This window comes from Triturus cristatus, chromosome 1_2 (genome assembly GCF_964204655.1).
Source record: "Triturus cristatus chromosome 1_2, aTriCri1.1, whole genome shotgun sequence".
NCBI classification, from domain to species: domain Eukaryota; kingdom Metazoa; phylum Chordata; class Amphibia; order Caudata; family Salamandridae; genus Triturus; species Triturus cristatus.
In genome coordinates, this window is record NC_140580.1 from 1,007,104,040 (window position 1) to 1,007,128,190 (window position 24,151).

Here is a 24,151-nt window from a genome sequence, read left to right on the forward strand (position 1 = left end):
CAAAAGTATTTATATAAAACATCTCATTCTGAGAAAGTATATTTTAAATCCAATTGTTGGTTCTAAAATAAAGCAAGCATATATTTTTTATATATAAACCATTGGCCTAGAGTTCAGTTATTGAGTGTGTGAGAACATTTGCTGACTGAGTGTGTACAACAAATGCTTTACACTGTCCTCTGATACGGCCTTACTGCTCGACCAAGCTACCACTTTAGAGAGTAAGGTTATATCTAACTTTAGCCTCTGACAAACCTCTGGGGACTATGGACTCTGTACACACTGTACCTATTAAGGAACAGTATATACAGAGCCACTTTCTCACAGATGCCCTCTGTGGTGCTTGGTACATTAAATCCCACACTGGCATCAGTGCGGGTTTAATGTGCTGAGAAGTTTGATACCAAACTTCTGTCTTCCGTGTTGCCATTATGGTGCTGTGGAGTTCGTGTTTGACGAGCTCTCAGCACCATGTACTCTTAAATGGAAGCACTGCACTTACAGTGCCCAGGAATGGACCTGGGTACTGTAGGGGCACAGGGCTCATGCTTCTGTGCCCACACCACTGGCATAGGGCACCCAGCTAGAGGGGTGGCTGATGTATGCCAGGGCGGTGTAGGTGGTCGGCATGACACACAGGGATGTGTGCCATGTCGACTCTTTGTTTTGTCTTGTACCCAGACACTCAGCCTGCAAGGTCAGTGTGTGTGTGTTAGGGTACAGGGCCTCTAAGGGTGGCACAATGAGTGCTGCAGCCCTTAGAGGCCTTCCCTGGTCACAAGGCCCTGGTTACATAGGGTACCATTTACCAGGGGCTGACATGTGGCCAGGGTTCGCCAATTTGGGTTTGAGGTTTTTAGGGAAGGAACATAGGCCCTGGGCACCTGATTGGCAGGAGTCCAGGGCACACTCAGTCAAAGTACATTCAGCAGTTCAGCAAAAAGTGGGGGCATACTTTCTCACACTCCCGAACATGTGCTAGAGTTTTTTGCCACCATGGACCGCCTTTTTAGGCCTCGGGCTACCGCCTGCGCGCCTTCGGGCCAAGCGGTCCCCTTTCCAGATCCTGTTGGCGCTGCCGGCAGATCCAGCTTTGGCACCACAGTATCCTGCGCTGTTGGCTCCGGCCCTGGCGCTACGAGGTCCGGCGCTGCCGGCTCCGGCCCCAGCGCCGCACTCTGATCCGCCTCCAGCGCCGCAGTGGGTGCCGTTCATTCTGCCCTTGCCCCGGTTCCAGGACCATTTTGTTCCAGCCTGGGATCCGCATTGGGAGACGGCGCCGTTTCGGACGCCGTATGTTCCTTCCGGCCCTGCCGCCGTGGCCGATTCCTCCTGCAACAGAGTTGGAGGAGGACTGGGAGAGGTCCGAGGACCCGCTTGCCCGTCAGTGTGACTCCGAGCAGGACTGCGTGGTTGACCTGGAGGACACCGGCGACCTCGATGTCTCCGCTGACCCGGGGTTTGCCTCTCCTCCTCCTACTATGGAGGAGGGCGCTTCCTACACGATGGTGCTCCGTCGGGCGGCTGAGGTCCTCAATCTCGACCTCCCTACGGTGGCCCTCAAGACTAATCTCCTCACTGAGGTGCTCCAGACGGCGTCCACATCGTCGGAGCCCCTGTTACCCTTCAATGACTCCCTCACCGACGTCTTGCTGGGCACTTGGTCGAGGCCGGCCACAGGTGACCCCGCGTTTCTGACCACTCATCCTACGCCTGAGAGTCTGGTCATCCAGACCTCGACGTCGCAGAGTGCCTTTCCCACGGCTCTGCCGGATAAGGGCTCTATGAAACTGGAACAGTTCGGTAAGTGGTTGTTCTCTTCGGCCAGCTTGGAGCTGCGGTAGGTGAACACCGCCTGCTTGTTGGGCCGCTATTCCCACGCGGTGTGGGATACAGTTGCTCAGGTGTTGCCTCAGTGTCCTGAGGAGGCCCTCGCTGTGCTGTCCCAAGCAGTTGCTGAGGGTAAAGATGCAGCTAGGTTCGCCATTCGGTGTGGTTTGGACACCGCTGACTTGTTGGGCAGGTCGATTTCTACGTCTGTGGCGCTGCGTCGCCACTCCTGGTTGCGATCTACTGGGTTCTCGCCCGATGTCCAGAGCTCACTCATGGACATGCCCTTTGATGCTACTCGCCTGTTTGGCGATAAGGCCGACAGTGCACAGGACTCGCGGGCCACGGCCAAGTCATTGGGTCTTTCCACGAAGAGCCCAGCTACTCCTGGTTTTCGTTCCTTTCGTGGCCAAGGCCGGAGTGCCCAGGCACGTTCGTCAGCAAGCCTCTGCAGAACGAATCTCAGCGCGGCCGCGGCTTCCACAGGGGCGGCTCTGGGAATCAGCGTTGGGGGCAGTGCATCTCCCCCCCTGCTGCTTCTACCTCCAAACCTTCCTAATCTGTGCTTTGTGGAGCACCCCACGCCAGTGGGTGGCAGGATTCGCCATCACCTCCCCCACTGGCACGCTATCACATCGGACAAGTGGGTGTTGCAGATCTCCCGCAAGGGTTACTCCCTTCCCTTTCGGTCCATCCCCCCAAGCATGCCACCTCGGCACCACCACATGTCGGGGGAACACTTGGAGACTCTCCAGCAGGAAGTTGCGCCCCTCTTGGCCAAGGGGGCCATCAAGTGCGTTCCTGGCCCAGAAGTAGGGAATGGTTGTTATTCCCACTACTTTTTGGTCCCCAAGAAACCAACAAAGGGAGTCAGCGTCCCATCTTAGACCTCCGGGACGTCAACCGCTTCCTCCGGATGGTAGCGTTGGACTTGCAGGACACATATTTTCACATCCCCGTCCTGCCGGCCCACCAACGTGCTGAAGTCGCACCTGGGTCCCTCTCAGAAGCTCCCCTTGATTGGAGCCGTTCTGGATTCGACGCTGTTTCAGGTTTATCCTCCAGAGCAACGAGTCCGGGATATTCAGGCTATGTTTCGATCTTTCAGCCTCTGTCCCGGGTTTCAGTCAGGATGACCCTCCGGCTTTTGGGCCTGATGGCCTCCTGCATCCTGCTGGTAAGACACGCCAGGTGGCATATGCAGACTCTGCAGTGGAACCTGAAGTTCCAGTGGGCGCAGCATCAGGGCAACCTGTCCGATCATGTCCTGATCTCGGAGGGCACTGCAAGACAATTGCACTAATTGCACGAATCTCTATTGGGTCATTGGCAGATCCCTCTCCCTTCCCCAACCGGAGCACACAGTGGTGACGGATGCGTCCCTCCTGGGATGGGGAGGCCATTTGGGAGAGGCGGAGATCAGGGGACTCTGGTCTCCGGCGGAGTCCCGGCTCCGTATCAACCTTTTGGAGCTTTAGGCGATCCGACTTGCACTGAAAGCATTCCTTCCCTCTTTTCGGGGAAGTGTGGTGCAGGTGTTGACAGACAACACCACCACCATGTGGTATTGCAACAAACAGGGCGGGGTGGGGTCCTGGACCCTATGTCAGGAGGCTCTGCGCCTCTGGACATGGCTGGAACATCAAGGCATTACCTTGGTGGTTCAACACCTGGCAGCTTCTCTGAACGCCAGGGTAGACTAACTCATCCGCCCGCGCTTGATGGATCATGAGTGGTATCTGAACTCGGATGTGGCGCAAGGTCTCATTCTGCAGTGGGGAGAGCCTTGGTTAGATCTATTCGCCACTGAAGAGAACGTGCAATGTCATCAGGTTCGAGGCATGTGGGCTGCTGAATTCATATCTGTGCATAGATCGCCGCCTAGTGTTGGGTCCGGATGATTGCACATTGTTGTCCTGGAAGAGTCTTCGAAGTATCACGAGATAGGTGACTCCTCCCCTGGACCATAGTGCGCATGGGCATCCTCTCCATCCATAGATTGTTTTTTTCCGCCATTGGGTTCGGATGTGCTTATCTTAGCTCAAGTTAGGAAAATTCAGTTTAAGGCCAAAAGGCCTTTAGTTATCGTCGGTATCGACTAGTTTCTCTAGTGCTTTAGCACCTTCTTCCAGCTTTTCGGATCCGCTTGGTCCGAACATCGAACTTCGATCGACGATGGAATCGAGGACTCCATTCAAACGGTGTCCTTTATGCCACGCTTAACTCCCACACATCGACGTCCACCCGGTATGCAACAAATGTCTCTCACCGGATCACGTTGAGTCGAAATGTATGGCCTGTGCCCGATTCCGCTCGAAGAAGACTCTCCGGAATCGACGGGCGGCGAGATTAGAAGCGCAGCAATCGGCGCCTGCCCTGGCCAACATCTTTAGCACCGAAGACGAGGACGCCGAGAGCGTGGAAGACGTAGACTCCAGCCCCGCTTCCGAACACGACTCCCGATCGGAAGACGACGATGAGGTGATCTTTCAGAGAGAAGAAGTCGTCGAAGAGGTAGGAGACTACAATGAGGCCTTTGGGGCCGAGGAAGATAGCTCCAGCGAGGAGCTAGGCCCACCCGCCGATACGGGGGCCGAAAACATACATCGTCATGAGGCTCAGGTCGAGGGATCGCCTTCGGGCCTTACCCAAGATCAATCTCACGGTTCTTCGGCCCCGCCTTCAGGCCCGGCCTCGAACATTTCGCAAGAGCCATTATTATCGAAGACGACTGGATTCCCTTCAGCGAAACCGAAACCATCCGTCGCACCAGTTCCATCGAAACCGAAAGTGATCGGCTCGAAGGCCTCGAAGCCCTCCACTCCTTCGACGCCGGCAAAGGTCATCGGCTCCGACCGCGCAAAAAGGGATTTCGGTGCCGAGCTCACCGCAGCGGATACGGGTGCCGAGCCAAAGAAGAAGGCCCTCGGTCCCCACAAGGCGCCTCGGCCTCTTGCATCGAAGACATCGGCCCCGACCACCAAAGTCAAGGTGGCCACCCCGTGTGCGTCGACGTCGAAGACAGCGGCGCCTGCCAAGTCGTCTACTTCAACGAGCGTCGATACCTCCCTTCGGATCGATGACCCCATGGCTGCAAAAAAGTCGGGTGCCCCTTCGACGCCTACCTCCAAGGTGCCGACCGGCTCCAAAGAGCCATCTGCGTTCACCGTGCAACAGGTCTCGGCATCATTGCAATGCATCAGAGAACGGGCAGCCCTCCGCTCTACGTCGGGTCCCGACACGCACAAGGCTTCGAAAGCACCCTCGGCGCCGACCAACAACACGTTTGGGTTGCCGACGCCCACGGCGCCGAAACTGTTCGAGATTCGGACATGTGTCCGCCAGACACAGTCCCCATCCACTGAAAAAACAGATTTCGAGCCTTCACAGCCACAATTTATCGACGCCAACACTGGTAGGTTGATGCTCCGCAAGCGGAAAATCACGCCAGAGAGGAGATTGGACTCCTACAAAATTCCTCTCAAACACAAATTGCCCGCAGGGTCAGAGCCAGTGCTTCATGAACACTTTCAACCCTTCCCTCAGGATCCACCGTCCTTTTCTCCTACGCCTTCAGAGGCAGACGCAGTAGAGGACTATGTAGGGGATGATACCACCTACCCTGGGGATGTCGATCCTGATGAGCACCTGCAAGACCCAGATCAGGCATGGGATGACCCCACAGACCAGGGTACCGCACCGGATACCCATGACACGCAGCTTTATAGCATAAAGACATCTCCCACAGAGGACACTGCTGCCTTTAATGCCCTCATAGAACGGGCTGCTGCCAATCATGGAGTAGAACTCCATTCTGACACTGTCGAAGAAGACTTCTTGGTGGACACTTTCGCCTCTTCCGAAAGAACTGTCAAAACTCTGCCCATGTTAAAAGGAGTTCTCAAACCTGCAAAGGACATTTTTAAAGAAACAACCAGGGCACGGGTGCTAAACCCCAGGATTGAAAAAAAATACAAGCCTGCACCCGGAGACCCTATGTACATTAGGGGTCAGTTACCTTTAGACTCCATGGTGGTTGCTAATGCTCGCAAAAGAGCCCACTCCCAAACAACAGGTGATGCTCCTCCCCCAGACAAGGAGTCCAAAGTGCTGGAGACATCAGGCAAACGGATTGCAGCGCAAGCAGCAAACATCTGGCGCATTGCCAACACACAGGCACTCCTGGCCCGTTATGATAGGTCCCACTACGACACACTAGAATCACTACTCCAACATTTGCCAGATGAATATAAAGAGGCTGCGGAGCTCCTCATCAGAGAGGGACAACTCCTTACCAATGCATCCATCAAGTGCGCACTGGATGCTGCCGACACAGCGGCGAGGGCAATCAACACAAGCGTCATGTTGAGAAGGCATGCATGGTTGAGAATCTCAGGCTTCAAGCCGGAGATTCAGAACAATATCTTAAATCAACCGGTCAACCCAGACTATTTATTTGGCCCTGAAGTTGACACTACCCTCGAGAAAATTAAAAAAGACACTGACACTACGAAATCTATGGGGGCTCTGCAGACGCAGCAGTTTCGTAGTGGCTCCTTTCGTCGCCCCGGGAGTAGAGGAGCAGCTAGAGGTCAGGGGTCACAGCAGCAGTACACTAAAGGGGGCACACAAAGTACCTATGATAAAACCAACAGAGGTGGATATCGTGGCTCCAGCACCAAGGGCAGAGGACGTGGTTACGGCAACACCAGGTCCTCCCCCAAAAACAAACAGTAACGCCCTCTCCCTTCCCCCCGACCACATAACACCTGTCGGGGGGAGACTCCAACGGTTCCTGTCAGCGTGGAGAACCATCACCACAGACAGATGGGTCAGGGACATTATCCAGCACGGTTACTGTCTCGAATTAACGTCCACTCCACCCAACATACCGCAAAGGCACCGTCCTATGTCCGTAGAGCACTTGGCGTTATTGCAGCAGGAAGTGCTAAGTATGCTGCAAAAAGGTGCAATAGAGGTCGTGCCTGTCAACCAGCAGGGGACAGGGGTGTACTCTCTGTACTTCTTAATCCCAAAAAAGGACGAGTCGCTCAGGCCTATACTAGACCTGAGACCCCTCAACCAATACATTCTCTCGGAGCATTTCCATATGCTCACCCTACAGCAGGTTCTCCCGCTACTCAGTCAAGGAGACTTCCTAGCCACACTGGACCTAAAAGATGCGTATTTCCACATACCCATACACCCATCACACAGGAAATATCTCAGGTTCACTATTCAGGGACATCACTATCAATTCAAAGTTCTCCCCTTCGGAGTAACAACGGCACCCAGGGTCTTTACCAAGTGCCTAGCAAGAGTGGCTGCACATCTACGGAGACAACACATTCACGTCTTCCCTTACCTGGACGACTGGCTTGTTCAGGCGAATTCAGCCCAGCAATGTGCCAGCCACATGTCCCTCACCATTCACCTTCTTCACAGTCTGGGATTCTCACTAAATTACCCAAAATCACATCTCCAACCCGCACACGTACGACAGTACCTGGGCGCGACCATAAATACTCTGGCAGCCACAGCTCAGCCAAATTTAGTGAGGATCAACAGCATGCAACTGCTGATCTCAAAGTTCAAACCTCAACACTCCCTTCCTGCGCGAGTGTTCATGCAGTTGATAGGCATGATGGCCTCCTGCATTTTCATAGTCCCGCACGCGAGACTACATATGCGCCCGCTTCAGGAGTGCTTGGCACGTCAATGGAATCAGGCTCACGGGCAATTAAAAGACCTAGTGTTGGTGAGCGGTCGGGCATACAACTCTCTGCATTGGTGGAATCCACAAAACCTTTGCAAGGGCCGACCGTTCCAAGAGCCTGTTCCGCAAATAATACTGACAGCGGACGCCTCTCTCCAGGGTTGGGGAGCTCATGTACTCACTTACAGTGCAGGGACTAAGGACAACGCAACAAAAGAAGATGCACATCAACGTTCTGGAACTGATGGCAATCTTCCTAGCCATGAAGGCATTCAAAGTACACTTGTGCAACAAAGCTGTGTTGATCCGGACGGACAACATGACTGCCATGTACTACATACAGAAGCAGAGAGGAACACACTCTCCACAGTTGTCTCATCTGGCTCAGAGCATGTGGAAGTGGGCCATTCAGAGGAACATATTCCTCATGGCGGAACACCTCCCCGGCAAGGACAACCAGATGGCGGATCTGCTCAGCAGACACAGCCACCAGATGCACGAGTGGGAGCTACATCCGTCAGTTCTCCAACCGTACTTCCAACAGTGGGGTCATCCAGAGATAGACCTATTCGCCACAAACGAAAACGCAAAATGCCAAAGCTTTGCCGCCAGGTTCCCACATCCACAGTCACAGGGCAATGCGATATGGATGAACTGGTCCGGCAGATTTGCGTACGCTTTTCCCCCAGCGCCGTTGATACCGCTGGTGGCACGCAAACTGCGACAACACTCACTGACACTCATCCTAGTTGCTCCCACATGGGCGCGCCAACCATGGTACACCACCTTTCTAGAACTTTCCGTGGTGCCGCATCAAAGGCTACGGATCAAGCCCGCACTTTTAACGCAGAACCATGGCGAAATTCAGCACCCAGATCCGCAACAGCTGAACCTGGCAATCTGGCTCCTGAAGTCTTAGAGTTTGGCTACCTAAACCTGCCACCTGACTGTATGGAGATCATCAAACAGGCCAGGAGACCCACTACCAGAGCTTGCTATGCGGCTAAATGGAAGAGGTTTGTCATTTACTGCAACAACAATGACAACCCGCTGGACGCATCCATTCAAAACATCATCTGTTACCTCCTACACCTATACCGATGCAATCTGGCATACAACTCAATACGTATCTGTGAGAAGTTGGCCTGATGTATGATGTCACTAGTTCTAGTGTACACCTTATATCAGTCCAAACAACCCTTATGGTGATTGGTTGTAAAGTCAACCTTATAGACCAGCTATCCTAGTGGTAGCATGGACAAGAGCAGTCTTAGGCTAAACTCTGAATGGCATGTGAAGCCAGCTGTGATACCATATATAATCCCTTGAATACCAAATGAAAGGACACCACAACAGATATATATATAAAATAAAGTGTATTTATTCTAGTCAAACCCTCAGCACTCTTTATGAGATTAGAGGTAAGTACAACACAGTCTTATTTAAGCATACATTAAGTCACACAGGTAAGTAATACAGTTAGGCCCTAGGGGCCACGCAAACCATATACTAAAGAAGTGGTATAAGGACCACTGTCACGGAAATAGGATAGGCCTAGGCCTAGGGAATCGCTGGGGCTACACTACACTAGCAACAGTTAGGAAGTGGGAGGCCCACGGGATTCAGGTGCAGAGTGGAAACACTCACGCATAATGCGTAAAAGTCGATAGAATTACTAGCAGTTAGAAATTAACAGTTTAAGGACACTTCTGAAGCAGCTAGAGAGTCGAGACTCGGAAACTAGACCCTAGGATAGTCACTACCCTTGTGAGCACCGAAGTACCCAAGTTACCTAGCCGACGGACTGCGGGTGCATAGGTGTGAACTGGCGTCGGGTTTCGTCGTGGACTTCTATGGATGCCTGAAGGAAAGTTGCTGACAGGCAGTCAGTGAAGAGTGTCCGGTGGATCCCAAGGCTGGGATCAAGAAGAGAGGATACCTGCAAGCAGAAGGGACAGAGTCAAGGTCACTAGCCAGTGACCACGTGGAACCAGGAAGGAACCAGGCGATGTTGTGAAGATTGCAGGTGAAGGGTGAAGCTTGTCGCTGCAGCCACGGTTACCAGGAGACGTCGAGGACGACCAGGAGGCGAGCTGTCCCACGGAGGCTCTTGCTGTCGGCGGCGTCAAAGTCGAACTAGGACTCACCAAGCCTTGGCAAGCGGAACCCACGAAGAACGGAGGACTTGCTTCTGGTGCAGACCAGGAAGGTCTGGGGTGCTTCTCTTTTGCAAAGAAGCGGGAGCCAGTCTGGAGGAGCCAAACCAGCAGTGAAGATTTCAAGGTGTGTCGTCACAAAGGCCGCCAGCCAACGGGCAAGCAACCGGACAGACGCGGCAAGCAGGAAAATGCAGAAGGGCCCCACGCAGGACTCGTGGAGTGTGGGGGGCTGATCTTCGGTGCAGATGGTGCTTGGGGTTGGGTTTCTCAATCCCCGGTGCACAACTTCGAGGGTGCCTCAGAAGCTGCGCTGGAAGATACTCGCCACTTTTCCCAGGTAGCCGGTCCCACGTCTCTCGTCGCCTCCACGGATCTCAGCTCGGCTGTGGATGTGGATCAGGGTCGGAGAAGTCTGGAAGTCAAGGCTCTGGTCGGGCTCTGCAGTCGGTCCCTCGTAGAACTTCAGCAAAGCAAAGGGTAGTCTCTTGATGGTGCCTGTTTGCACAGGGTAGCCACTCCTTGGCCACAAGGGAGATTCTTCAGTCTTCTTCTTTCGTCGAATGTCGAAGTTCCAGAGTTTCTGTTCAAGTTGCTGGTTCAGGATAATCCAATCTCCTGGGGCCCAGCTACCACTCTTATACTAATCTGGGGGGCTGGGTTACCTGCTAGGTCACGCCTTATGGGTGGGACCTGGGAGGGGGGTGGTTACACCCCGTTCCCTTTGTCCAGTTTCGCGCCAGGACTGGGGCTGGAGTGCCCCAGCACCGGTTTGAACTGGACTATGCACGGGACACCTTGTGTGCCCCAGGCATGTCTCATTCTTTTCATCCCTCCCTGCCCCAATACACTAAGGCCTGTCTGGGGTGGTGCTCGCACCTCCCAAGGCAGGAAACCTATTGTCCAAGCCTCCCTTGCCGGGATCACTCCCAGCAGCAGGAGGTCAGACTCGTGTCTGTGGCAGCAGCATCCATTTTGTGATGCTGGGGCTCTGGTTAACTTTAACCGGGTAAGTAGGTTACAACATGTCTTCTCCCTCTAGAAGGGAGGGATAATATCCTTATCCCCAGAAATGGTACGGGGGTATTATTCCACAGTGTTAGACACCTTACACGACATGTTTTGATAAAGCCAAACCATAGTTACCATAACCGTTTAAGATTATAAGGCACTTTAAGAGTATATGGTAGGCCATATCATAGAACAGCTATAAGGACATGGTTCAGAAAGCTGCAGACAGGCTCAGCTCGTGCTAGAGCACCATCTCACATGTTACCAAGCACTCTGCCTCCAGAATTGTTAAGGCCTGCCATAGGAGTGGCTGATAGGTACACATGTGTCTATATGTAAGTTAGGTATAGGAATACTACACCTAAGCAAGGAGTGATTACACGACCTTGCCCCAGCTGAGTGATCAGCCAGTTGTGTCATAATGGAAGGCCAGGCCAGGGGTGGCATAATACATGCTGCAGCCCCTGGTAGGCCTAGGGTACACCTATGCCCTGGGTACCTAAGGTACACTGTACAGGGGCCAATAAGGTGATCCTATCCAAATGGGTTATGCACCTAAAGTACATAGTATCAATTTAGAGAGAGAACAGCAGGGCTGTGGGTCTGATTAGCAGGCCCACAGCCACATCTAAGTCGAAAACCAATAAAGCAAAAGCAAAAAGTGGGGGTGAACATAGAAAGCAGACCCTACTCTCCTACAGTATCCATTTAACCGCTGTAGCAGCCTATCTCCAAAACAGGCAGCACCTCTCTTTATTCAGAGTGCCTGCCATCAAAGCCTTCTTAGAGGGACTCAAACGAGTAATCCCCCCAAGACACCCACCGGCACCGGTGTGGAACCTCAATTTGGTCCTCACCAGGTTAATGGGTCCACCCTTTGAACCTCTCCATTCATGTGAGATTTAATTCCTCACCTGGAAAGTAGCCTTCCTAGTGGCCATCACTTCGTTAAGAAGAGTTAGTGAACTCCAGGCACTAACCATTCAAGAGCCATTCATACAAGTTCACGCAAACAGGGTTGTACTACGTACCAACCCCAAATTCATGCCCAAAGTGATATCCACATGAATCAAACTATTGAACTGCCTGTTTTCTTTCAAAATCCACAGAATGTCGCAGAGAGAATGCTCCATACACTAGATGTAAAGAGGGCCCTCATGTACTATATAGACAGAACTAAGGACTTTAGGAAAACAAAACAACTTTTCGTTGCCTTTTCTCCACAACACAAGGGCAACGCAATTTCCAAGGCAGGTATAGCCAGATGGATCGTTAAATGTATTCAAATTTGCTATCAAAAAGCTAAACGCACATTAACGATTCCCCCACGAGCCCACTCAACACGAAAGTTAGGGGCGTCCATGGCTTTCCTAGGAAACATTCCTTTACAGGAAATATGTAGAGCAGCCACATGGTCCACTATACATACATTTACCAAACACTACTGTGTAGATGTACACTCAAAACAGCAGGCAGCTGTAGGACAGGCTGTTCTCAAAACTCTTTTTCAGACTGCTGCAGCTGGCACGGGTAGCCGCCGCTAATGGAGGTACTGCTATGTATTCTATGCACAGATATGAATTCAGCAGCCTACGTGCCTCGAACTGAATATGCTACTTACCAGTATGCATCTGTTTTTGGCATGTAGGGCTGCTGACATTCATATCGCCCACCCTCCTCCCCGGCGCCTGTAGCGGCTGCAGCACTCAGAATTACTGTATAGCATGGTCATCACTTACTGTATCTACTCCATCACTGCCACAATGGCGAAAAACAATCTAAGGATGGAGAGGATGCCCATGCGCACTATGGTCCAGGGGAGGAGTCACCTATCTCGTGATACTTCGAAGACTCTTCCAGGACAACAATGTGCAATCATCCGGACCCAACACTAGGCGGCGATCTATGCACAGATATGAATGTCAGCAGCCCTACATGCCAAGAACAGATGCATACTGGTAAGTAGCATATTCATTCTGCGCGTTGGAATTTCCAAGGCGGCACTCGCTCAGCGATGCTTTTCGTCATAAGTGGAGTTGCGGTCTGTTGTACGCCTTTCCACCTATACCACTTCTGTCCAGAGTGCTGAAGAAGATTCGGCGCGACCGGGCCCAAGTCATCCTTGTGGCTCCGGATTGGGCAGGAAGATACTGGTATCCCGGGCTACTCAGCATGGCAATCGATCCCCCGATCCAACCGCCTCTTCGGGAGGATCTTCTGTCACAGCAGCATGGGACAGTCCTCCACCCGAACCTGTCCAGCCTCCACCTCCATGCGTGGAGATTGAGCGGCGACAGTTGACAGCTTTCAATCTTCCTCCCAAAGTCTGTGATGTCATTCTGGCAGCCAGGAGTCCCTCCACTAAAACGGTATACGCCTGCAGGTGGAACAAATTTGTGGCATTGTGCACAGCTAAGGCTGTGGATCCCCTTTCTGCCCCGCTTTCTGAAGTCCTTCTGTTCCTTCTTTCTTTGGCCCAGCAGAGCTCTGCTCTGGGCACTATCCGAGGTTATTTTTCGTCCGTCTCCGCCTTTTTGCGGCTTCCAAATCAGCCTTCTCTTTCTAAGTCCACGGTTGTTAACCGTTTCCTGAAAGGCATTACACACACTTTTCCTCCTGTGCCGTTCACAATGCCTCAGTGGGACTTAAACCTTGTCCTGACATATCTGATGTGCGCTCCCTTCGATCCCCTTCATAACTGTCCTTTGCGTCTTCTCACTCTCAAGATGGCTTTCCTGGTAGCTATCGCCTCTGTCAGAAGAGTGAGTGAGCTCCAGGCTCTTTCTTCCAAGCCTCCTTTCCTTTCTGTTCATCTGGACAAGGTGGTTTTAAGGACCCGTCCTTCTTTCTTGCCAAAGTTTGTCACGCTCTTCCGCATCAGGCAGACCATCACTTTGCCCACCTTCTTTCCACCTCCGCATCCTTCAAGGGAGGAGGAGAGGCTCCACCGTCTGGACCCAAAACATGCGCTCGCATTCTATCTGAAGCGTATGCAGCAGTTCTGGGTGGATGACCAGCTCTTTGTTGGCTACGTGGGCGCCAGAAAAGGTCGGGCTGTACACAAATGGGCCATCACGCTGTGGGTCGTTCTGTGCATCAAAGCATGTTACTCCTTGACTAAGAAGGAGCCTCCTGTGGGGTTGCGTGCCCATTCGACCAGGGCAACTGCAGCCACTACTGCCTTGGGACGCGGCGTTCCTTTGCAGGACATTTGTCAGGCAGCTACGTGGGCCTCGCTGCACACGTTTACCAAGCAATACTGCCTTGACAATCTGAAAGAAACACGTTCGTTAGATTCCTCACCTTAGAATATCCCCAGGCGTCAGACTGGATCCGGAAGATTTTTCGTCAGCAATACCCCTTGCGCGTCGCTAGGCGTCGTCTGCGGCTCCGCGTCCGTCATCGGCGTCGTGCGCCGGAATGACGTCGTCGGAGTACTTAGACACCGCCCTCGCGCGCTGACGTCAGTTCTTCTTTTTTCCGCGCCAGTAAGCGCAGATCCGGGAGAGCTACCCCTTTAGTCACTTTTTGACTAACTTTTTCGGTCCTTTTTGATCTTGTCTCGACTCCGGTGCCGGTAGGATGCCTGGTTTTAAAGCCTGTGCTGACTGTAGCCGCTTGATGTCGGTTACGGACCATCACCGCCGGTGCCTTTACTGCTTGGGCCTCGACCACGACGCGGAGTCGTGTTCGGACTGCAAGGCCCTGACCTCGAAGGCTAGACGGGAGCGGTCCCGTAAGCTTCTCGAGATTCGCCACTCGGCTCCGCGCCCCTCTCGATCCCGGTCCAGGAGGAGGTCCAAGGATCGGTCGCGGAGCCGCAGCCGACGTCATCATCGGTCGTCGGGATCCAAGTCTTCAGGTAAGTCGAAGCACTCCAAGAAGTCCAAGAGGCGACACCGCTCTTCGGACTCCCCTCGCCGGTCGCGCGACTCGGGCGAGGGTCAGGGTGTTACCACCCCCGCGGCTCCGGCGGAGCCGCAGGCGCCGCGCAAGTCCCCATACCCACCGGTCCCTGGGACTGACGCGACGCCGGCGGAAGTCAGTGCCTTCCTCTCGGCCATGAGGAACCTGGCTCCGCCGTCGACGCCCGCTGGCGCGCCTTCGGGCCACGCGGACCCGACTAGGCAACCTTGCCTGCTGGTGGCTCCGGCGCCGTCGACGGCTCCGGCCTCGACGCCGCAAGCGCCCGAGGGCCCGTTCCCGAGTCCCCGCCGACGCCGGTCGACCTCGTCACGCCTCCTCTGCCGGCGTCGACACCGGTACCACCTCCGACGCCGTGTCCGCTCGGCGTCGAGCCCCGGTTCAGTCCCACTCCGGGCCCGGCGCCGATACGGCGTCGATGGACGCCGCGTTCGGCGCCGCTGGAGACACATTTTGTCTATCGCCCGGCTCCGATCCTTTCTCCTGCATACCAGGAATCGGATGATGGGGACAACTGGGAGGGATCCGAGGATCCTATGGCCGTTCAGGCTCAACTGTCCCTGGACTGGGCAGATGAACTGGGGGTGGCCAGTGGCCTGGATACCTCTCCAGACACTGGATTCATCTCTCCTCCGACTGTGGCTTCGGAGGAGGGTGCTGCTTTCTCCGTGGTGCTGCGCAAGGCGGCCGCAGCCCTTGGGCTCGAGCTGCCTGCCGTGGCTGTGAGGACGAACGTCCTCACTGAGGTGCTTCAGTCTGCAGCAAGCTCCACTGAGCCTCTGCTGCCATTCAATGAGGCCCTCACTGACGTTCTGCAGGGCACCTGGTCCAAGCCCTCCACAGTTCCTCCTGTGGACAGGAACGTCGCCAGGCGCCACCGCCCTTCTCCGGGCGACCCCAGTTTTCTGTCCCAACACCCTACCCCCGAGAGCCTGGTTATCCAGGCCTCTACCTCCCAATCCTCCTTCCCAACCGCTCCGTCGGACCGGGATTCCAAGAGGCTGGAGCAGTTTGGCAAAAAGCTGTTCTCCTCCCTTAGTTTGGGCCTGCGGTCTTTGAACACCGCCTGCCTCTTGGACCGTTATTCCCACTCTCTGTGGGATACGGTGGAGGACGTGCTGCCCCTGTGTCCGGAGGAGGTCCAGACACGACTTACCCAGGCTCTGGCCGATGGGAGGGATGCAGCGCGACATGCTATCCGATGTGGGCTTGACACTACGGACTCGCTGGGTAGGGCGATTTCTACCTCAGTGGCGCTTAGACGTCACGCCTGGCTGCGGTCCACGTCCTTTTCGGGCGATGTCCAGAGCACCCTCATGGACATGCCCTTTGATGGCACTCGCCTTTTCGGCGAGAAAGCGGACAGTGCGCTGAATCGCTTTAAGGACTCCCGGGCTACGGCCAAGTCCTTGGGCCTCTCGGCCCCGCAGTCGCAAACTTCCGCTTTTCGCCCCTTTCGTGACCAAGGAAGGGGTGCCTCCTCACGTACGCCTAGCCACCAGCCGCAGAACCAACCTGCGCGCGGTCGCGGACGTGGTTTCCGCCGAGGCGGTTCTGGAGGACGACGAGGTCAGCCCACATCCACCCCGGCAGCATCCGCCTCAAAGCCTTCCTAGTCCGAGCTTTCAGGCCCATTCCACGCCAGTGGGCGGCAGAGTTCGCCATCACCTGCTCCACTGGCGGTCCATCACATCGGACAGGTGGGTGCTGCAAATCGTCCGAAGGGGCTACTCCCTCCCCTTCGAGACGACCCCTCCAGCCATGCCACCGCAGCACCACCGTATCTCGGGGGATCATTTGAATCTTCTCCACGAGGAAGTTTCGGCCCTCTTGGCCAAGGGGGCCGTCGAGCGCGTTCCGAGCCCAGAAGTAGGTCGTGGTTGTTATTCCCACTATTTTCTGGTTCCCAAGAAGGGCAAAGGGGGCCTACGCCCTATCTTGGACCTCCGGAACGTCAATGCCTTCCTCCGGAAGGAAAGGTTCAAGATGTTAACTTTGGCTAAGGTTCTAGCTGCACTAGACCCTGGAGACTGGATGGTAGCGTTGGACTTGCAGGACGCATATTTCCACATCCCCGTCCTGCCGGCCCACCGGCGTTACCTGCGGTTCACGGTGGGCCAAGAGCACTTTCAGTTCACCGTGCTCCCCTTCGGCCTCACCAGTGCCCCTCGGGTGTTCACGAAAGTGATGGCGGTGGTCGCAGCTCATCTGCGCAGATCAGGGGTTCCAGTCTTCCCCTATCTCGACGACTGGTTGTTGAAGGCGGGCTCGCCCCAGACAGTCGTTTCCCACCTCCAGACTACGGCGGATCTCCTGCATTTGCTGGGATTTTCCATCAACGTGCCGAAGTCACACCTGAGTCCCTCTCAGAAGCTCCTCTTCATCGGAGCGGTTCTCGATTCGGCGCAGTTCCGGGTCTATCCGCCGGAACAGCGGGTCCGGGATATTCAGGCCCTGATGCCCATCTTTCGGCCTCTATCCTGGGTTTCGGTCAGGCTAGTGTTGCGGCTTCTGGGGCTGATGGCCTCCTGCATCCTACTAGTGCATCACGCCAGGCGGCGCATGCGGGCTCTGCAGTGGGACCTGAAGTTTCAGTGGGCCCAGCATCTCGGCAACCTGTCCGACCATGTCTTGATCTCGGAGGGCACTGCGCAGCAGTTGCAGTGGTGGCTCACGGACCGCGAGTGGGTCAAGGGCAAGAGCCTCTCCCTTCCCCAACCGGAGCATGTCGTAGTGACGGATGCGTCCCTCCTGGGATGGGGTGGCCATATGGGAGAGGTGGAGATCAGAGGCCTCTGGTCTCCGGCGGAGTCTCGTCTCCACATCAACCTGTTGGAGTTGAGAGCGATCCGACTTGCACTGAAAGCCTTCCTTCCCTCTGTCAGGGGAAGTGTCGTGCAGGTGTTCACGGACAACACCACCGCCATGTGGTATTGCAACAAACAGGGCGGGGTGGGGTCGTGGACCCTTTGTCAGGAGGCTCTGCACCTCTGGACGTGGCTGGAACACCAGGACGTCACCCTAGTGGTTCAACATCTGGCGGGCTCTCTGAACGCCAGAGCAGACGAACTCAGCCGCCGGTGCATGATGGATCACGAATGGCGTCTGAACTCCGAAGTGGCGCAAGGTCTCTTTCAGCAGTGGGGAGAGCCTTGGTTAGATCTATTCGCCACCGAAGATAACGCGCAATGTCAGCAGTTCTGCGCGTTGGAATTTCCAAGGCGGCACTCGCTCGGCGACGCTTTTCGTCACGAGTGGAGTTGCGGTCTGTTGTACGCCTTTCCGCCTATACCACTTCTGCCCAGAGTGCTGAAGAAGATCAGGCGCGACCGGGCCCAAGTCATCTTGGTGGCTCCGGATTGGGCACAAAGGTACTGGTATCCCGAGCTACTCAGTATGTTGACCGATCCTCCGATACGTCTGCCCCTTCGGGAGGATCTTCTGTCGCAGCAGCAGGGGACGGTCCTCCACCCGAACCTGTCCAGCCTCCACCTCCATGCGTGGAGATTGAGCGGCGGCAGTTGATGCCATTTGACTTGCCTCCTGAAGTCTGTGATATCATTCTGGCAGCTAGGCGTCCCTCCACAAAGACGGTATACGCCTGCCGGTGGAACAAATTTGGGGCATGGTGCACAGCAAAGGCTGTGGATCCCCTTTCCGCCCCTCTTTCTGAGGTTCTACTGTTTCTTCTTTCTTTGGCTCGGCAGGGCTCTGCCCTGGGCACCCTGAAAGGTTATCTTGCTGCCATCTCTACCTTCTTGCGGCTTCCTGATCAGCCTTCTCTTTTCAAGTCCCCTGTAGTTACACGCTTTCTAAAGGGCATTACTCACACGCTCCCTCCTGTCCCTTTTGTAATGCCTCAGTGGGACTTGAATCTTGTTCTCACATTTCTAATGTGCGCTACCTTTGAGCCTCTTCATAATTGTCCTCTTCGTCTGCTGACGCTTAAGACTGCTTTTCTGGTAGCCATCACCTCGGCTAGACGGGTGAGTGAGCTCCAGGCTTTATCTTCAAAGCCTCCTTTTCTCTCTGTTCATCCGGACAAGGTTGTCCTTCGGCCTCGTCCCTCCTTTCTTCCGAAAGTGGTGACTCCATTTCATCTTGGGCAGTCTGTCACCTTGTCCCCCTTCTTTCCGCCTCCGCATCCTTCCAAAGAGGAAGAGAGGCTCCACCGTCTGGACCCAAAACGTGCGCTCTCCTTTTATCTGGACCGCACAAAGCAGTTCCGGGTGGACGACCAACTTTTCGTTGGATACGTGGGTGCTAAGAAGGGGAAAGCTGTGCACAAACTGACCATCTCTCGGTGGGTCGTTTTGTGCATCAAAATTTGTCACTCCTTGGCAAAAAAGGACCCTCCTGTTGGGCTGCGCGCCCATTCTACTCGGGCCACAGCGGCTACTACTGCTTTGGGACGGGGTGTCCCTTTGCAAGACATCTGTCAGGCTGCGACGTGGGCTTCGCTACATACGTTTGCCAGACATTATTGCCTTGACAGCCAAGTCCGGAGGGATGGCTTCTTTGGCCGTTCTGTCCTCCAGGACTTTCTGGTGTGATCTTGGTTCGCAGACCCACCACCGGGGATGGTATTGCTTGGGTATCTATTCTAAGGTGAGGAATCTAACTAACGTGTTTCTTTCAGATGAACAAGTTACTTACCTTCGGTAACGATGTATCTGTAAGAAACATTAGTTAGTTAGATTCCTCACCGACCCACCCATCCTCCCCGTTCTGCGAACTGATATCTAGGGTTAAGGTTATCCTTTTCAGGCCCCTAGATTTTATTTTTTGGCACCAGTGTCGGTCTTTGCATGGCTCTGCGTTCCTGGCGCTGAAAGCTATGTACAAGAACTGACGTCAGCGCGCAAGGGCGGCGTCTAAGTACTCCGACGTCATTCCTGCGCACGACGCCGACGACGGACGCAGAGCCGCAGACGACGCCTAGCGACGCGCAAGGGGTATTGCTGACGAAAAATCTTCCGGATCCAGTCTGACGCCTGGGGATATTCTAAGGTGAGGAATCTAACTAACTAATGTTTCTTACAGATACATCGTTACCGAAGGTAAGTAACTTGTTCGTCAGTTCCGGAGAGACAGCTTCTTTGGCAGTTCTGTTCTCCGTGACTTTCTGGTGTGATCTGTTCGCAGACCCTCCACCGGGGTTGGTATTGCTGGGGTATCTATTCTAAGGTAAGGAATCTATCACTAACGTGTCCCTTTCAGATGCACAAGTTACTACTTGTGTAACGATATATCTGTGAGAGACAATAGTTAGTGATAGATTCCTTACCGCCCCACCCATTCGCCCCGTTCTGCGAACTGATTCTAGGGTTAAGGTCATCTCCCTTTCAGGGCCCTAGTTATATGGCACCAGTGGTCAGTTTCTTGCATGGCTCTGCGTTCCTGGCTCGGAAAATCGTGTACAGAACGGATGTCAGCGCGCATGGGTAGAACCTAAGTAGTCTCCGTGACGTCATCTCGGCGCTTACGACGCCAGCGACGGACACGGAGCCGCAGGACGCCACCTACTGACGCGCAGGTGTACTGCTAGCAAAACTTTCCGGATCCAGTCTGACGCCAGGGGATATTCTAAGGTAAGGAATCTCTCACTAACTAATGTCTCTTATAGATACATCATTACACAAGTAGTAACTTGTGCGTTAATCTGATTGTCGAGGGGCATGTAGCTCCCTTGGTAGCCACACCTTTGAGTTGGGCTAGGGAGCTCTGGACACAGAGGTAGAGGTTCTACCATGTTTGGAGTGGGCAGAAAGATGCACCTTGGGATAGTCATATTCCACACTTCCCGGGAAGTGTTCTTTAGGAGGGAGGGAACCTATTAGCCCATTTGCCACTGACCGTGTCTACCCTGAGAGCACTTTCTGTGCATTAATAAGGCAACTCTGACATTAAGAACTCGACTGAACTGGAAGGGGGACTGCTCTTCTGCACCAAGTTCCCAGTGAAGCGAGGCTGCACTGGCATTGGCTGAACCTGCTGCACTTGGTGGCTAGCAAAGAAAAGGGACTGTGCCTGCTATGTCCTTATCAATGAGAAGTTGTCTCTAGAGTCCAGCCAAAGCCAAGAGACTTCAGAGCCAACAGACTGGCCTCCTGTTCGCAGCACAGAGAGACAACAGCTGAAGAAGCCTCCTAAGGGCGAGTGGAAGGTCAGATTGCCGCTCCCTGCCATCATGCAGGACAAGGGACTAGGCCCGATGCTCAGAAGGTACACTGAGTCTGCTGGACCCAGGAGAGTCTCCAGAGTATAGCTTGGATGCCCAGAAGCCAAGCTAGAACCTGGAGAAGGATTTAGCTGTGTCTGCTACTCTGCACGACTTGTAGTCCAGTTCTGACTGGACTTCGGCCAGTCCAGAGAAGACCTCGTGGGACGTTGAAACCTGTGCCCAATACCCCTCCTTAACCTTCATGGACCGAGGAGTACCTACAGGAAGACCCGCGTCGCAGCCACATTATCCATCAGCATCCTGTATTCTCCGCACCAGGACCACTCTATAGGAATTTATTGGACTGAGGATAAAGCTTCTGGACCTGCTTGAAGACTGCTTCTCCTGTGGTGGTAACTTTTTCTGAGGGCCTTGCTGTTCCTGCTGACTGGTTCCATACTGGAGTTGGTCACCTAAAGTGACTCGAAGTAACCACATTACAACTAGCCCAACTTTTTGCTGAAAAAGTTTCTGATTGTCACATTCTGTTTAATTTTTCAGTGTTTGTTCACGATAGTGGAAATGCTTTGATTTACCATACCTATAAAATCTATATCTCTGAAACCCTCCGGTGGATCTTTTTCGTTGTGGTATCTAAAAATATATAACAATCAACTTAAGTTTTATAAATTGGCTTTGGATTTCCTTGATGATGTGTTGATTTCTTCTTCAGTTGTATTAGTGCTGTTTAAATGCTTTTCACTTGTTCCTTTGTTTAAGCTTTGCTGCTCAGATCCACAGCTATCCAGGGTTAACCTGAAGATTTGACAAATGAAACCTTCTAACCCTACAGGGCCTGGTAAGTGTATTACACGGTGAGGTCTCTTGGCCACACCATATAATACACTCCATTTCTTCACACAGTGTATGATGAGACATGAGCTGAATAATTTGAATCAAAGAAAGTGAGCGTTATCTAAGTGTTTAGTTTTTATGTCTAATGTTCCAGGTATGTTGGAGAGATGATTTCTGATACAGAAGCAGACGTCCGTGAGGAAGATTCTTACCTCTTCGACCTTGACAACAAGGTAGGGCGCCTCCAGATAAGAACAGTTGATCCATAGCCAGATAATGTCCTAATTCAGATTTAACTCCCTGTTGATTTGTGGAACTTGTGAGCGAAACAGTGTATCAAATTGAGATGAAAGCACAATTATTTGGGAAAGATCATTTCCAGAGATGAGATAAATAACAAAAAGGAAACCTATTGAATTTCATTTTCCGAACTTTCTTTAAATACTGTTGCCAAAAGGCTCTGTCTATGCTGGTCTGTTGTATTTTAATAATTGATACAGTGAACATTTATACTAATGTTTATTCCTTTTTTCTTGTGGAATATGCTCTTGGCTTTATTTCTGAGTATTTCCTACCATTGAATAACAAAGTTGAGATGGCTAAACTACATTCCCTTCAGTAACTGACAACCATTTCACCTTTTGTTCCTTTGACTTTTTCTCGTTTTGTAAACACTGGTTAGAAAACGTTTGGTGCTGTCCGTGAGATAAGAAGAGCTGTGATGCTCTTTGATTCTTTGCACATGTAATTGCTTTATTGTCTAGTTGCTGTTCCTGAAGTTTCTCTGCTCAAAAGAGATGAGAACATCAACTATCAAGTTGCTGTGCTCGCATTTTCCATAGATTACTCGGACACACCCAGTCAGCACTGTTTCTTTGAATTATATAATTGAGCATTCATATTTCTTCCTCCTGTAACTAAAAGTATCCCAAAGTGTTTCAGTACTTTATTAATCCTAGCTGTCTCGCCTGACATAATGTGTGATAAAGAGATAGAGTAGCTGCACCTTTACCTGTTTAGGCCTGAGAGTTGGGGATTAGATTATAAACCTATTAGAGTAACTGGAGGAGCAGGAAAACATTGAGGTAGACTTTGGGAACGATAACATGTTAGTAACCCAAGGAGGGAGTGCTGTAGGCTTCCATAGCGCAGTGGCACAGGCACACCCAGTGTATATGCCATAATTTGCTTTCCACCAATTTTCCAAGAGAGTCACTGCCACCGATTCCTAGGTTACCATTGTTGCCAACTCCATGAGTGTTTCCCTTGGAAGGTTTAAGTTTAGCTGTGATCCTGAACTTATGTTTGGCTCTCCAGAATGCTATAGTTAAGGAAGAGGAGAGGCCTAGGAAGTTTGAGAGGAAGAAGTAAATTCCAGTTCACCAGGAATGAGAGGTAAGTAGGATGAGAAACTGGGAGAGTGTTCCCATGAAGAGTGAAAGTGGGAGCATTATGTGCGGGAAAGGCTGGAAATGGCGGAGAGCGAGATTTACTTTAAAGACAGACAAGCTTAAATTACTCTTAACTATATCTGAGAAAAGTGATTTGAGAAACAGCTCTATAGGCTTTCCTGCCAAGGTTTTAAAAGAGCTTATGCATATGTATGTGGTGGGACAAAATATTTTGGAATGGGTTCTGAGTTTTGAGATTGCTCAGTCTTTGGATGATGAGTCTAAGGCAGCCACTCTCATGAGTGTGTCGCCCATGGCAAGGACTCCAGACATTGAAATAATGCCGGTCGCTGAGCGAATGATTTATGAGCTGGTGAAAGCAGCTATGTTCAGAAGATTTGGCATGAAGCCAGTTCAATACCTACAAAGGTTTAAGGATGGCAAGAAAGCAGATGGTGGACCATTTGAGACACATTCAGGAATGTTGCGCGATTGGAGTGACTGGCTAAGAGGTATGAAGTTCAAGAATTTTTATCCTCTTAGCCATTTACTATGAGTGAGTGAGAGAGACTCCTGGAGAATTGTTCTTCCCCCACACTCAGGCACTACCGACTGGTCTTTTAGAAAAGAATCCAGAAAATTGCAGTGTTGGCTAATAAGTAGATAGCCAGCAGGTTTAAGAAAGGGGTGGAGCATTGTGGCTCTAAGCCAGTGGAGGAGAGGAACTCTCCACAGACTGGACCCCAACTGGAGAGTAAGTGCCAGGGCAAATCCCAAGGTTTCAATGGGGGATAAATGCAGACAGTGAATTGGATTCAAAGTCTGGAGCAAATAAATGTAGAGGAAGGACAGGGAAGTTCTTTCAAGCCCAAAGTGCTAGCTTATTTTAAGTATCTGATAGATACTTCTAGTTGTAGATTCCTTACCTTAGAATTTCCCCCAGATGTTCGTTGGGATCCAGAGATTTTTCATTAGCAGTACCCCTGCGCGTCGGTAGGTGACGTAGGCGTCCTCTTTCGTAGATTGTATTGTACCTACTTTCTTTGGCCCAGCAGGCAGCATGGTTCTGCTTCGGGCATCTTAAGGGTTATCTTTCAGCTATCTC

At 52.6% G+C, this 24,151-nt stretch overlaps 1 protein-coding gene across 10 annotated transcripts in view; it reads left to right on the forward strand.

Annotated features, from left to right (window-relative positions):
• EHMT1 (euchromatic histone lysine methyltransferase 1) overlaps positions 1-24,151 on the forward strand; it is a 1,124,912-nt gene that overhangs the window by 987,569 nt on the left and 113,192 nt on the right. For all 10 annotated transcript variants that reach the window (XM_085611576.1, XM_085611658.1, XM_085611650.1 and 7 more), the window contains one exon: positions 21,810-21,888. In XM_085611576.1, coding sequence (XP_085467702.1) covers positions 21,810-21,888 — 79 coding nt within the window. The remainder of the gene's footprint in view (positions 1-21,809; positions 21,889-24,151) is intronic.